This window comes from Neopelma chrysocephalum, unplaced genomic scaffold, assembly GCF_003984885.1.
Source record: "Neopelma chrysocephalum unplaced genomic scaffold, ASM398488v2 Primary Assembly neopelma1_22, whole genome shotgun sequence".
Taxonomy (NCBI): domain Eukaryota; kingdom Metazoa; phylum Chordata; class Aves; order Passeriformes; family Pipridae; genus Neopelma; species Neopelma chrysocephalum.
This window is the reverse complement of record NW_020897689.1, coordinates 1,121,794-1,136,395: the sequence shown is the minus strand read 5'-3', so window position 1 is coordinate 1,136,395 and position 14,602 is coordinate 1,121,794. Positions and strand designations below refer to the sequence as shown.

The 14,602-nt window shown below is 38.9% G+C and overlaps 1 protein-coding gene across 6 annotated transcripts in view; it reads right to left on the bottom strand.

Annotated features, from left to right (window-relative positions):
• Positions 1–248: 248 nt before the first annotated feature.
• Positions 249–14,602, bottom strand: part of RUNX1T1 (RUNX1 translocation partner 1) — a 112,612-nt gene continuing 98,258 nt past the window's right edge. For all 6 annotated transcript variants that reach the window (XM_027679077.1, XM_027679331.1, XM_027679156.1 and 3 more), the window contains 2 exons: positions 13,322–13,512; positions 249–4,300 (listed from right to left, as the gene is read on the bottom strand). In XM_027679077.1, the coding sequence (XP_027534878.1) occupies positions 4,025–4,300; positions 13,322–13,512 (467 nt within the window). In that variant the 3' untranslated portion in view covers positions 249–4,024. The remainder of the gene's footprint in view (positions 4,301–13,321; positions 13,513–14,602) is intronic.

The following is a 14,602-nucleotide window of genomic DNA, read 5'->3' as shown; positions in this document are numbered from 1 at the left end:
GCCACAAACAAGAAACAGATTTGAGCTTGCTGGGCATGGACATAAACTGAAACTTAGAAGAGATACCCTCAAGAATCTGACACCAAGGCTTTCCTGTCTCATCCAGAAGCTGGAAAAAGTGAGATTACATGACCCTGTGATCTATGTCAGCATTTCAAGTGACATTTTCCTGTGTTGGGGCTAGTGACTCACAAAGTACCATTCACAGAGGGAACATTGGTAACGAAGTTCCACAGAGAAGGTAGGAATACAGATTTTTAACATTTTTATTACACAGTAAAGAATACAACAATACCTGAATCATACTTTAAAAGATTCACAGGTTGACAGACCATACATTACAGTCCAACTAAAGAAAAAAAGGATAAACAAGAAACCACAGTTCAGACATAGTAGACTTAAAAGCTCAAGAGTATGCTGACAAAAGCACAATGCCTAGACCCCACCCCCCCTCAGTGTTAGTCTACCATTAACTTGTGGTACATGTCTGAAATTCAGTATTGCACAACAACTTTTCTTTTTTTTTTTTTCACAATAATGTCGCGGAACCCCAAAAAAAAAATAAAAATAAGAAAGTACTTCAAATCTGCATTTCAACAGTCTCCAATCTTTAATTTTTTTTTTAATTATTTTTTATTTTTTTTTAGTTTCTGTTCCTTGAGGAATTCGGACAACATGGAGTCACTTTCTTCCCCTAAACGTATTCCAGACATAGGCATGCTTTGCATAAGTAAACCAGCCTTGTAATTTTTTTAAATCCCCAAGACATGCACCTACACAAAATAAAAAAAAATAAAAAAAATTAAAAAAAAAGAGACAGGCGGCCCCTGTCACACACAGTCTCATGACAGAGAAAGAGATAAAGAGGAGAGTAAAAGAGACAGAGAGAGGAGAGATAGAGGACGCCCTATTCCTATTAATGACCGCCATTCAGTTATAGTCCAATGAAGTTAACTTTGTTTTTAATGTTATACCTACAAATTATACTCTCACATAGCCTGTATATAAGTGACAAGCAAAAAAGGAAAGTAACAAAAGTTTTTTTTTTCTTTCTCTTCTTTAGGTTTATGAGGTCTGCATTGTTACCAAGAAGTGATATGGTTTGCAGCTGTATGAGCTTTACTTTTGGTATCCTGGTTCTTTTGTGCCCATTTGGTTTGACTAGACCAGTTTTTGTTAGCTACTGGTGCAATATACATGCTGTCAGAGGTAGAGTGAAACTTTTTGCCACTGAGGAGACTGTAGCAAAACAGGAGGAGAGGAGGAAGAGGAGAAGGAGATAGAGCTCAGAGTTGGGGGAGTTGTTTCTTTTTTTTTTCTTTTTTTTTTCTTTTTTATTTATTTTCACTCCGGGTGCCCTGAATTTAAGTAATGAGACATATTGTACTAATCCTTATTTTACACACTAGTGTTAAGAGTAACAGTGCTGTTTCACATACATCACAGCTTCTAGAAATAAAGACATATGGGTATGACATACCTCATTTTTGGGATTATTTAACCCTTCATAACCTAGAACATATAATAGCTCTGTAAGAAAGGACTGTCCAGTGTCACAAGCAGACTAGAAACCAGAGTGAGGTCAAATGAGTCTGGGAGCACCATGGTAAGATATAACCCATCTGGAGATCAGTCATGTCCTTTATTGCCATATCAGGTAGATGTGCAGGCTAATCAGCCTTTGGAACTGGGCTTTAGCTGATGTGTTGGATAAATGTTAGCATCAATTCACAACGGCAAATGAGAAAAATGACAGTTTCAAATTTTGATGATGCAAGGCTGGTGCAGCTTTCTAGCCCTGGTGGTCAGTGACAGGACACCAGGGTCCAAGTCCCAGACTTGTCACCAATTTAAAAACTAAAGCAAATTCCATAATGTTGCGCTTTAGAAAATCTGGATAGTGCTTATCCATTCTTAAAAGCATTTCAGATTGCAAAATATTAGGTGTTATATACATCCAATTGATCTCCAAAATTAAATGTTTCAAATAGCAATTAACATGCTGTGCATGGGTGTTTTGTCTCAAGCCTTGGAAAAGAAAGAAAGGAAATCAAATATAAACAGCCTGCCTTTTTCTTATTTAGCAATAAAGCACACAACCGTTTCCTGGGCTATAGTATTCACAACTAACAAGTAGTTCTGGTCTGGACCCTGGACAATGAAGGGTTAATGGATTCACACTATACCTTGCTGAACATGTTTAACCTGCTGATCATTTGGAAAATAGTACTGGTGCTTTTCAAAATTCAGATTTGGTCCATCAGATCAGTCTTTGGCTGACTTCCCTTTTTGTAATAATACTGTATATAACCTGGCATTCAGCAGTGTTAAAGCTGTCAATCTACACCTCAGCATTAGGAGCTCTAATTATTTTTTTTTTGTAAAATCAGAAAGACTTAACGACCTTACAGTGATATGCATGCACTGTCCTTTTTTAAAGTATGATATCTTGTTTATTTTATTTTATTTTTTTATAAAAACATCCCTATTAGTGAATTTTTGAAAAAAAAAATCCACCACTACTCTATGCTACAGATAAACTTGGTGAAATGGCTCTAGCATATTTAAAAAGAGTTTGCCCAAAAAAAAGCATGCCTAGGGAGTCATTGTGACAGTGCAAAATACATTTATGTACATCCCTCTTACAAAAACACCAATATGTTAGCATTCCGTGAAGCATGCTAGTTTTCAGAAAAAAAAATTCTATTACAGAGTGAAATAGCAGCTCCAATAGATAGCATTTGTTTTTCTTCAGGACAAACAAAAAAAGGGTGTTTTTTAATTTTTTTCTTTTTTCTTTTTTTTTTTAAGCTACTAGAGAAATATCACTAATACATACAGATATAAAAGCAGCATAGAAAGTTACAGGTTTCTCACCAACTAGGAATAAAGAAGACTAAATGTGAGCATGGTTAAACTACAATGCATCTTCACATTTGTCCAACACATTTACAAGAAAAACACCATTGGGAAACCTCACAGGACATAAGTGTTTTAACACCAAGAGAACTACTAAGGGGGGTTTTCTTTCTTTTTTTTTTTCTTTTTTTTTTCTTAATTAAAAATCCAAACAGGATGGGTGGAAAGAATTTGGAAAGGGGCTGGAGCCACCGTGTTATTAACTATTATTATTAATTTTCAATACAAAAATGAATGAGCTGGAATAGACCCGATTGTCATACTCTGTGGAACCTTGCAAAAAAAGTGAAGAAATGTTGAAAGGTTTAGTTGGAGCAGCTGGCTGATGTCAAAGCCGCCAGGATGCTAATTAACTGCAGGCTGTGTCCCTTATTTCTGTATTTAAAAGGAAAAAAAAAAAGCCTTTTGTATTATGGCATTTTTTTTCTTTGCTGCTGTAGTCCTACATCCCACTGCAAATCATCTTTCATTTTTCATTCTGTTGACCTGGATATTATTTTATTTCTTTTAGAAACAGGAAAAAAATGAACATCTGTGTCTCCTTCCAATCTGCTGCACATCTGCGTGTTTTGATGCGGGTCTTCAAAGTTCAGTCAGTAACCCACGGACGCCATTCATCTTCTTGTTAAAATGTCTACTGCTGTATCCAATGCTCATGCCCTTGAGGGTTATTTTTTTTTCTCTCTCTCTTTTTTTATTTAATTTCCATTATTGTTATAAAGAACATTGTGACTTTAATATTAGCATTTTGCTTTCAACAGCATTAGCAATCTCTTGGTTTGCTGTTTGGTAAAGCATCTGTTAATGAGGTCATCTAGTTTAAAATCCCAGCTACTGGAAAATAACAGGGAGGAGGTCAAATCTATCATTTTGTGTATATTCTCTGCTCTCTTTTCAGTTTTCTAAAGAAAAGATATCTTTGTTATCCACAATAAGTCATTATGACCCGTTACTGGCCTTACGTATTTTCTACCACCTCAAGATACAGTAAGTTCTTATTGAAGTATTGAAATATGACAGTTCAGTTAAAATCTTTGCGCATCTGAGGATGAGGAATTGGTTTCATTTTCTGCTGTGTTTTTGTTCCGGAGTTTCGAGTTCAGTTTTAACGAGGAGTCGCCTCTATGGTGGATGGGGTTCCTGGGGTGGTGGACCGAGGAGTAGCTGCTGGTGGAGTGTCAATGGGGCTCCCGGCCCCGCTGCTGGGTGTCACGGAGGAGCTCACTGCTGGTGTCTCTCCTTGCTGCTGGGCTTGGAGGGTCTGTCCACAGATGTGATGGTGCTTCTCCCAGTCCTTATGCTGGCAAAATGAGCCGCAGTATCTTGCTGTGTTGCAACCACTGCAGGTTTCACTAGCTTTCCGGCCACAGTTCCAGCAACTCTAGAAGCAAAAGAGGAGGGAGAGAGAGGGGAGAAATCAGCTAGTGTCCTAAATTTTACACTAAAAACAGCTGCCAGGGAACTGCTAGTCAACCCTCTGCCTAAGAACAGCTAAGGCATCAGTAGGTGCTACACCTTGGGTGTCTGAACCTGTTCTACAGCAGCTCTGGTCACCTGGGGGACTCTGGCCCTCAGAAACTGGGCAAGAATAGAAGCAGCTATTTGCCAGTACTAATGATGCAAACTCCAAGTATGCCCTCACATCCGGCCATCAGCAGCAGCATACTCACTAATAGAAAATTTCAGTAAAACTTCAGCTAGCTCCTCTCACAGATTTACTAAAACAAGTAATGAAACACGCATACATCAAAACCCCGTTCTTCCAAAAGTGGAGAGGGACTAATGCAAGACAAGAAAGGGGAAAAAAGACTTAACACACAGGTAAAACTTACTACCCTAGGAAAACTTCATTTTCAATTGTCTGAGTAATGCCATTTGACTCAGTGGCACTTCTGGCAGTGAACAGTTAAGCTAGAGCCTAAATCTTTGGCAGGATAGGGAAGCCACTGAAGAATATGTGTGCTTATTCACTTTAACACACTCTATAGCTCTGCCAGTTGGATGCTGGAACACAGCCAATCCTTAAGTGATATTCCTCAACTACTTTAAAAACTAATTCCCAATTTCAGAATCAAACAAAGACCTAAATCCAAAACAGTATTTTAAGGAAATTAGACATTTAATTGGAATCAAGTGGTTTCTTTAGAAAATATCCCTATGTTAGTTCCATTTTCCCCCTTTTTGCTATTTTTTGTTGTTTTGGATGGTTGGTTGGTTGTTTTTTTGCATAGGCACGTACTGGCAGATGGGGGAAGAGTAACAGCCCAGTGCTCAATTGTTCTTTGAGATTGAAATCAAAGGTACATGGCATTCTCAATTCATACTGATTAAACACACAGACTAAACCAGGTAATTACAGATACATGTGTTGGGGACTTTTTTTTTTTTAAATTCATAAAATTGTTCCCATCTTTAAAAACACTTTAAAAAAAGGTGGAATTACCAACACACAGAAACAGATGTTTCTGGTAGTTGAATGTCAGGAATTCAGACTCCTTGTCTGGCATCACCTGGTTTTGATTCAGCGTTCATTGTTTTGGGTTCTTTTTGCTCGTACTCTGTCCAGTGCTGGAGAGGTAAATCCACCTTTAGAAACGGATAGCTGTACTATTCTTGAACACCTTTTATCTCCACAATGAAAAATAACTATAAGTAATTTAGACCACTGTACACAAACACATACACACAGACATATTTACACATACACCAAAATGACCTGACACGTTTGTATTAGCATTTCAAAGAGATACAATGACTCATCCTGCTACCAGAAAGATAACAAAGTGTGATATACCTGGATTCTCCTTCTTTTGCTATTCTAGTATTTCTTTACAGTTGCATCACACTAATGAAAGTTTCATTTTGACAGCTTGATGCTTGTACTGTGATCAGGAAACACAGTGTAATTCTGTTCCAATAGTGCCTGCACAGAGTTTCCACCTACTGCCATGCTTGCTGACCTCCTAGCTATTCGTTTCCAACTGAATTGCCAGTCCTGGCTTTGGTGCGTATTTCCCTTTATCCCCTCACTTGAAAACAAATTCACATGCACAAAACCTCCCCATGCAGACTTTATGCTGAAATCAGCCAGTAACTGCCCAGGTGCAGGAATTACTCCCTTATGCAATCTGTTAGCAACATCGAAGTGCATGGTTTAATTGTGTGGGAATTATTATGAGGATGTCAAACTTGACTTGTTCAAGCATCTGTTTAGTTAATACAGGTCAGCTTCTGAGGAACCTTCATTTTGCTTCCATTTTTGAGGAAAGCCCATCTGCACACACAGAACTGTCTCCACATGTGACCAGAGTCACCACACAGTATTTCAGTATCTTACCCCAAGACCTGATGTCAGAAAATAGTAATTTAATTTTAACAGTATGGGTTCAACATTCTTATTAAAATAGACATCAATTAACTATCAGCCTGTCTAGAACGTGAAAAGTGATACAAAGGTGCAAGATTTTAATGAAGTGGCAAAGCACTAAGCTGTCTCCTTACATGATTCCTTAATGTGTCCTACATTGTTTGGTATGTGATTTTGTCCATTGGACATATTATTTCTAATTTAACAGGTCATTACAGCTTTAGCGTAATTGTGGGAATAAAAGCACATAAAATACAAGAATTTCAAAATAAATTTTACAGCTCACACTTATTTAACAACTTATTGCATTTAAAAATTACTACAGTGCAAATTAGTGTGAAGAAACACACATGTCATGGGGAGCTTGCACTGTGATAGCAGCTGGATTTGACATGTGGAACTCTCTGTCCTACACAGCCCTCACCATTGTGGCCATTCGTTGCTCCTTCCTGTGTGTGAGTAGTGAAAAACAGAAGTCAAGATCAGGCTTGGGCACTGCAACCTTTGGAAACAGATGCTTTCTGTTCACACTGCTGGCTGATAGCCTCAAATTCTACCAAAGAAAATCCAGGCTCAAGATGCCAGCTATTAGCCTGGGCTGTGCTTCACATGCCTCTGCTGCTCACGTATTTCAAATTGATCCAGCTATAACAGACAGAGCTCGAGCTCACTATGGGACTGAACATACTCAAGGTATTTTCCCTCCTGGGATGCTGTAGCAGGAACCAGCAAAATGGAGCATCCTTGCTGAACTGTGTAGACAGCATCTTGGACAACAGGTGACCACAATGTCAATCTTCATACAAGGTGGCAATCTTCATACAAGGGCATATGATCACAACTGTGGACTGCTTTACACATTATTTAAGACTCTCTATCTCCTAGTACTGGCAAGATCTAGCCTAGAGCACTGTCCAGGTTGGGATGATGCACTTCAAATACCGCAAATCAAGTAAGACTAGTAAGACTTGGAAAGAACCTGGAGAATGGAAGTCAGAATAATCAGAAGTCAGACAAACACAGGCTATGAGAAGAGATTGAATGAACTCAGACTGTTAAACCTAAGGTGAGATGGTAGCCTGAGAGGGGACAGTAGCACCCAAACATCACTGGAGTGAATGTCTAAATCTATGTGTACATAGATAAGCAGAAGGAATGGGATCAAACATCTGTTAAGGACAGGCAAAAATTGCCTAGAGGTGCTGAAGAATCTCCATCATTAAAGTACAGATAAAGCAGGTATCGATCTTACAGGAATGATTCAGCTGGAGTTGATCATGGGTAGAGAAAGGGAGTAGCTGATCTCTCAAAGCCTCTGCTGGTCTATATCTCCATCTTTAGGTAGTGACCTACTACACTGCACTTCCAGCTCGTGCTCTACACTACAGAGTTCCAGATGTAGCTAAAACTACAAGGAGGACTGGATTGCAGCTCAACTCTACACTGATTTGCCTGTGAATCAGTGGGGTTATACAAAAGGCCAGATTCTCAGACTACACAATTCAATTTAACTTCTCTACCTTGAAAATGGATTAATTCGATGAAATTGGGCTAAATTACACCAGATGGGAATCTCACTACGAATTTATGCCACCGATCATATTTCATCCTCCTCTTTCAACTGACAAGGAACATCAGTCTTAGGTCAGAGCCTTATCTTAGGTCAAATTCTTAATTCTCATGCATTTAAGCTTCCATCTTCAAACAACAGAACTCAGAAACTTCTGTTTGCCATCATGAAAATTTTTAAAAACAAATGGTTTCCATTTCTGTGGTCTCCAGTGCCAGAACACACACTTGTCAATAATTTTGCCCATCCTGTTGCTTTTATCTCTGAAATAGTCAACCACAATTGAGTATTTGCTTTCCTCTGACACCTCCAACTGAGACTTAGGACAGAGGTTGCTTAATTAAGACAAAAAAAAACCCCTTGCTCTATCATCTTAAAGAAATTCTGGATTTCCTCAGTTTACCATGAAAGGAAGCATGGCTGGGTAGGAAGAACACAGATTTTTCCCATTTCTGCAATGCCCATGGCATTCAAAACTCTACCACTGCTAACCACAAGAAAAAGAACATCTAGAAATCAATGAAACCACAGTGGCGTAAACAAGGACTGTATGAGCTGCTGAATAGCAGTAAAAAACCTAGCAAAGTTGTTTATGAGAATTTTATCCAAGACTCATTAGAAAGGGAAACATATTGGTACTTCAGAAATTCCCACGCTGTGTCAAAATGACATTTGAACCTTTAGATGTTTCTAGTAAAGTTACACCTATCACTGAACACTCCAGGCTTGCCCAAGCCACTGTTTACTGTGTGAAATACATCAATGTTCATTTAAGTCAGCGAAGAGTAGCTAAATCCTGAAAACAGAAGTACAGAGCAGCATACAGAGCAGACGTGCGAGCTGGCTAACCAGGCTTAGCTTAGCAGTCTGGGGCAGTGACAATGTTCACATCACATCTGGACTGATCCTGTGCAGAGCACATCGCTCTGGCGCCTCTGTACCACCCACCACTGCAGGGGATGATGTGCTACTTTCCAAGAGACGCTCAGCCAAAAAAATTAAACATTAGCTGACACAGGTATTAAATTTAATACCAGCCTAAAAACTAGGCTTGCCTGAATCACACCATCTGATGCTCAGTCAGCTTTGCTGGCACAGTCCTGGTCTCAGTGGATTGGTCATCAGAGATTGAAACCAGCTGTCTTCAAAACGTCAGGTAAGTGTGATATTCACATACAAAATGAACTGCTGCAATATAAGCAAGCCCTAACATTACACATCTCCTAAAAGCAGTGTTGGACCATTACATACCCATTTTATCTGAGCAGATGTCAGCATCTGCTTTAAGTAGAGAGAACTGAAACATTTGTGCTCCTTCCCTGTCCCCAGCCCCCATTCTACTCAAAAGTGAGGAAGAACACTGAGTGTCAGATTTTTCAGTGGCATTTTATACCACAGCAGAAAGACAGATGTTTTGAGGATCCCACCCCCTCTTACAATCTGGGCAGCCAGTCTCTTTGCTAAGCTGTTCACCCTTACTATTAAAACTGATTTGCACAACAGTACATTGCAGCCAAAGCAAGCACTGCAGTCATTAAAGAGTAGGCTGCTCACACATGTTTCTGTACTTAGCCAAGTCAACTACTGATGAATGGGTCATCTTTTGTAAAGCAACTGTAAGGAACTGGTAAAGAAATAATTGTGGTTCAGGAGCAGCCATGCTGACAGGTAGGACTTCTGGTCGTTTTTCCTTCCAACAGCAGTGTGCTCTGTTAGCTGGTCCTTAACTAATTTCAATAACAGAAAATCACAAACACATCCTGGTCATTTGCAAGGCCTTATGTGAAGAAACTACGGAGATCTTTAGAAAGTAAAAGCACAGACACTGAATCAAGGGCACTGCCAATTAAATTGTGCTGAACAATTCAAACATAAGTAAAGAGCAATAATTCAACAAGAGATCAGGTCAGGGTTAGAAATTCTATAGTTAGAAAACTATACTATGTAATGTGATAATTCTCAAAATATTGTAGACCACTTCTTAAAAGTCAAGATACTTCCAAATATCACACCTCTCCTATTAGCCTTCTTACTGTCCTGTGCTCCCATAATTTTGGTCTGGTCAGCTTTAACATGCCCAACTTCACTTTTTTCTTGTAGACAATCTTGCACTCAGGGATGCTACTTTTTCTGGGTTAAAACCAAAGCAAAACAGAACACCAAAAAAACCCACACAAACCCACAAAACCCACATAAAAACAACAACATCAACAAAGAATATCAAAAGCCCAATCTACTTATCTTTGTGAGACCTCTAAAAGGTTTTGGATGAGGAGATATTATCTTAAAGATATTATCTTTAAAATATTAGGATATTATCTTAAAATAAGATAATAAGGATATAATAAAAATAAGGATATTATCTTAAAATTACAAAAATTACAAAAATTACAAAAATTACAAAAATCCTGAGTGCTAGTTAATCCTTGGTACTAGTTATCACTTTGAGCTCTGGAGCAGACTGCAATAAAAATCATGCCACAAAGTTCTCACACCAGAATAGCTTCAAGAAGCCTCAGCTAGGTCCAGGCTGCATTTTACTGAATAACAAATGAAGAGCTGTAAGGGAGAAACCTTGCCAATAGACAGGGAGTGGCCATATCAGATGAAAATTATATTGATACATTAGAAACCCAGTGCCAAATTCTCATCTCCATTCATGGTTTCAGCAGCCAAAGGAACAAATGACACCTATGGGAGAAATATTCTCTGTCAGGAACTACGTGGAGGTTATACAGCAGCCTACACTGCGCTGTCTTGCAGGCCTTGGTGTAATGTCCCACCAAGGATAAGAAATGAGGAGGGATGCTTGGCCTTCCCCCTCTAGACCTGTAAGACTGTAGAAGCTGCATTTCAACAGTCTCATATTTGAAACTGGAAATATTTTAGCCCTAGAAATTTTACTCCAGCGCCTTAAGTACACAGGCATCTGTGTTGCTGGAAGCGTTCTGCTGAAAGCTGTAAACAGAGAGAGGTTTATGGAGACTTATAACCTAGACAAAAGAGGAGGGACATCCACAGACAGATGCGTGAGAGAATGAACACCAAAGCAAATGGGGAGTTTTACTCCTCAAACTCAAAAAACACAAGGTCTCATCACGAAAGAAACACCTTTCAAATGCTGGTAAAATAATATCTTGTCCTCAAAGATGAAGGAAAAGGCCAGTCCATTCTTACAGGAGTCACCCATGGGAAAAAAAAGACAGGTAATTGTGAGAAGCATCACCCCTAACACTCCGGAGTTTGTCATAATTAGAAATTAAAGAGGAATTACTTATATACAGACATATCTAACTCTCAAACAAGTACTGCCGTCATCTCCCTTCACAGTTAATTAAGCACCTGTAAACACGAACTTAGCAAACCTGAGTTCTCTCTCATGGCTTACTAAAACTTGCACTTTCCACCTCAAAACAACCACCCTGTGTGGACACTCATGTACCACACAGGGGTGAAAGCTGCAGGACCAGGACACCAGACTTTATTTCTAGGTCCAGGAGGCTTGTGACCTCCCTGAGGACACACAGCCCTGAGAACACCTATAACCTTATGAGACACATTTAATTAGAGCGCAATTAAAAGGATTGTTTGCCTGAAGTCCCATTCCCAAGAAGTGAAAAATCTCGTAATCAATTCTGCCGGAGAAGAAGTAAAGATGTCTGTTGTTATACTGCTTTTTCCAGAGCTTTGACTGCTCAGGACTTAATTACAGCACACAAACTCTCTATGCATTCCTTTGAATACACATTTGCTTGTGGAAAAATGGGCTGTGTGTATTGGCACATAAGTACTTCCTCTGTCCTGCTTACACTGTATCAGTTCACTAAACAGATTTAATTTGCTGTTTCCTCCAAAGGCATTTATCTTTGGAATTTTGGTTTTAACAATAGGCGTCTCTTGTATATATACACACACAAAATGACAGCTCCTTAATGATGCTATGTCAGAAAAATGCCCTTTCTAAGAACAGTGCAGCAAAAATGTCCTTGAGTATCTTAGATACAAAAGGCCAATAAATTGAATTTATGTCTATTTTAATCTACAGTGGAACAGTTAGTGCTTAAAGGGTACATACACTTCCCCCGGTCCCTTTCTTCCTGAGAAACTTTCAGATGCTGAAAATCAATTCCTTTTGTCTCCTTGTTATTCATCTGCTACACATTAAGGAGAAACTCTGGGCATTCAGTGATCCCACAATGGTCTTTCATCTCCAGAGAGGCCTGGTATGAATTAAAATCTTATGCTCCCTCAAATTACAGATGCATACTGCAGCATGCCACTGACTTATCTTCATGTGATTTCTGCCAGTGTTCTCAGCGTGCTGCAGCCAGCTCATCTGCATCTTTCAACTGAAGCGACTCTTCTATAACACTGCCCATCCAGTCCACAGAAAGTGTTTATACATGAGTGTACACAAATATATGTCCCACACAACAGGTACTGCTATCTACTCTTTTTCCCAACTCCCTGCTGTTTAAAATTTACATTAAAAAGTGGGTTTACTACAGTCAAGATGTTCACATAAGAACAATAAATACTTCATGAAGGTAACGCTCTTTCACTTCAGTGGTCTTGAGAATGGAGATGATATACAAAAATTTTAACTGACATAATTTCTTTGTCATGTCTGTTTTTAAGAGCAGTTTTAACTTAGGACTCTGTTTTTCTATAAGAGGCATAAAATTTAATTGCTATCTAGACTGATGCAGCACTGGTCAAACACACACTGCTCTTTCACTCCCAGCTTCCAGCTAGTCATGGTGTCAGATGTCCTGTACCACAACAATTCAAGGTTTTCCACTCTCAGGTTGGAAAGTATATCAAGGCTTATCATATTTATTCTCGTTTTACTCTTGGTTCTTTCAGTCTGTTTTTCCTCCTTCCATATGCTGCCCACTCCTTAACTCTGAAATACTCCCTGCAGCCAAAGCAACACATTTAAAATAAGGAAACACTTCCAAATTTACTTTCACATTCTGTCCTACAGGAACCATCATCTTTTGCTAATTGCTTCTACATCCAACACTTTCCCCAGACAAGCTTTTAGCCACCTTGTTCTACAATCTCTTACATGTATAATTTCTTGGTCTAAATTAGATTCGTCAAATGTTTTCCACTGAGCAATCTTATTTATCCAGTGTGGCAGTTTAAAGAGCTTTAAAATGAAGCTACTGAAAAGCCAAGTTAGAACAGCAATGTGCACTTTATATGTAACCCTGAACAGCAGTTAAAAGGTGAGAACACAGCTCAAGTGCACTAGCTATTTTGCGCTTAGATTACTACACAGCCAAGAAAATTTGGAACTCAGTGTACGCCTGGAATACACGTCCAAAGCAACTGTGCGAAGAGTTAATGGTGGGCACTGATGTCCTGTGTCACACAAACAGCCTATGCCAGAATGAAGCCAGCTCAGATACACGTATGCTTTGCAGCCACAGGTGATGCTTGCCCAGCAAGGTCCTTACCTCACTTGAATCCTCCTGCTGATTGATAACAGCTAGTGCATCCTCTGCAGCCTGGCGCTTGGCTTCGGCAACAGTGCGCTCCATCTTGGCTCTCTCTGAAGTGATCATGTCGTGAGCTTTCCGCTCTGCCTCCGACACTGCCTTCTGCAACTCAGCCATCGCCTGGCGCTTGACTTCATTGACAGCTTCCTCTGCAAAGGAGGGAAGAAATCCTCATCAGCACAGGATGTTTGGCACAGGGCTATGTGGGACTGACATGGGAAATGCATCACTATTACTATGTTGAGATTATTCTCAATTATGACAGTCTTCATTCTGAATAGAGGGACACAGAGGAATCTGGTTCCTCGAGAATCTTCAAGACCACTGAGGTGCTTCTCTACTTCCCCATCATCAAAGTCTCTAACTTGTGATGATTCTTGCTATTTTGATTCACAGTCAGTATTTCTTTAGGTACAGTCATTTCAGATCTCTGGCACAATATAATTGCAATCTATTTGAACACTGGAAAACTGGTTTTGCAGCACAGATAAAGAGGTTTGACAATAATTATTGTTTTAACATGATATTACAGACTTTTTAAAAAATTATCTTTAAGCTCTGGAAATTAAGACAGGATTTACAGTCTTTAACAATTTTTTCCCCCAATATGTTAAAAAACAAATACATGAAGTTAAAAAAACCCCAAGAGTTTACATAAAAATTTTAAATCACTGGTCTAATATCTTTTCCCGGACATATAGTTTTATGAGAGAAAATTAAAATTTGTTTATGAACATTCATTTGACCTCTTGATCTCTCCTTCAAATCCATATTTATACTTGAAGACTCAACTTCCTGGCTCCACTGAGCTCTGGAGCACACCCTGGCCAGCAAGGCTTCGGCACACAGTTAACACTGAGCAGGGGCACACCGCTTCATTAAACTGAAACCTTTATGTTTCTTGTAAAACAACTACAGTTTGAACCCTTTCTTTGGTATATACTAGTGTCATATCTTTTATTCCAGAAAATACGGATTGTCTCAAATCGGTTATCTGGGTTTTGATGCAAGAAGGGTGCAAAAATTTTACTAATGAACAGTCTTTTAATTGACAACTAAAACAAGTAATTTCTTTTTTTTTTTTTAATTAGCTGCTCTAATTAACAAGGAAACCATCCTCCCCCTGAATTAGTTTATCTAATTTTCATCTTTATTCAAAGCAAAATGACAATGATTAATTGAAAATTTAATAAGCAGTAATTATTAACTTGGCAAACCTAGTACCAATTAACACTCTAT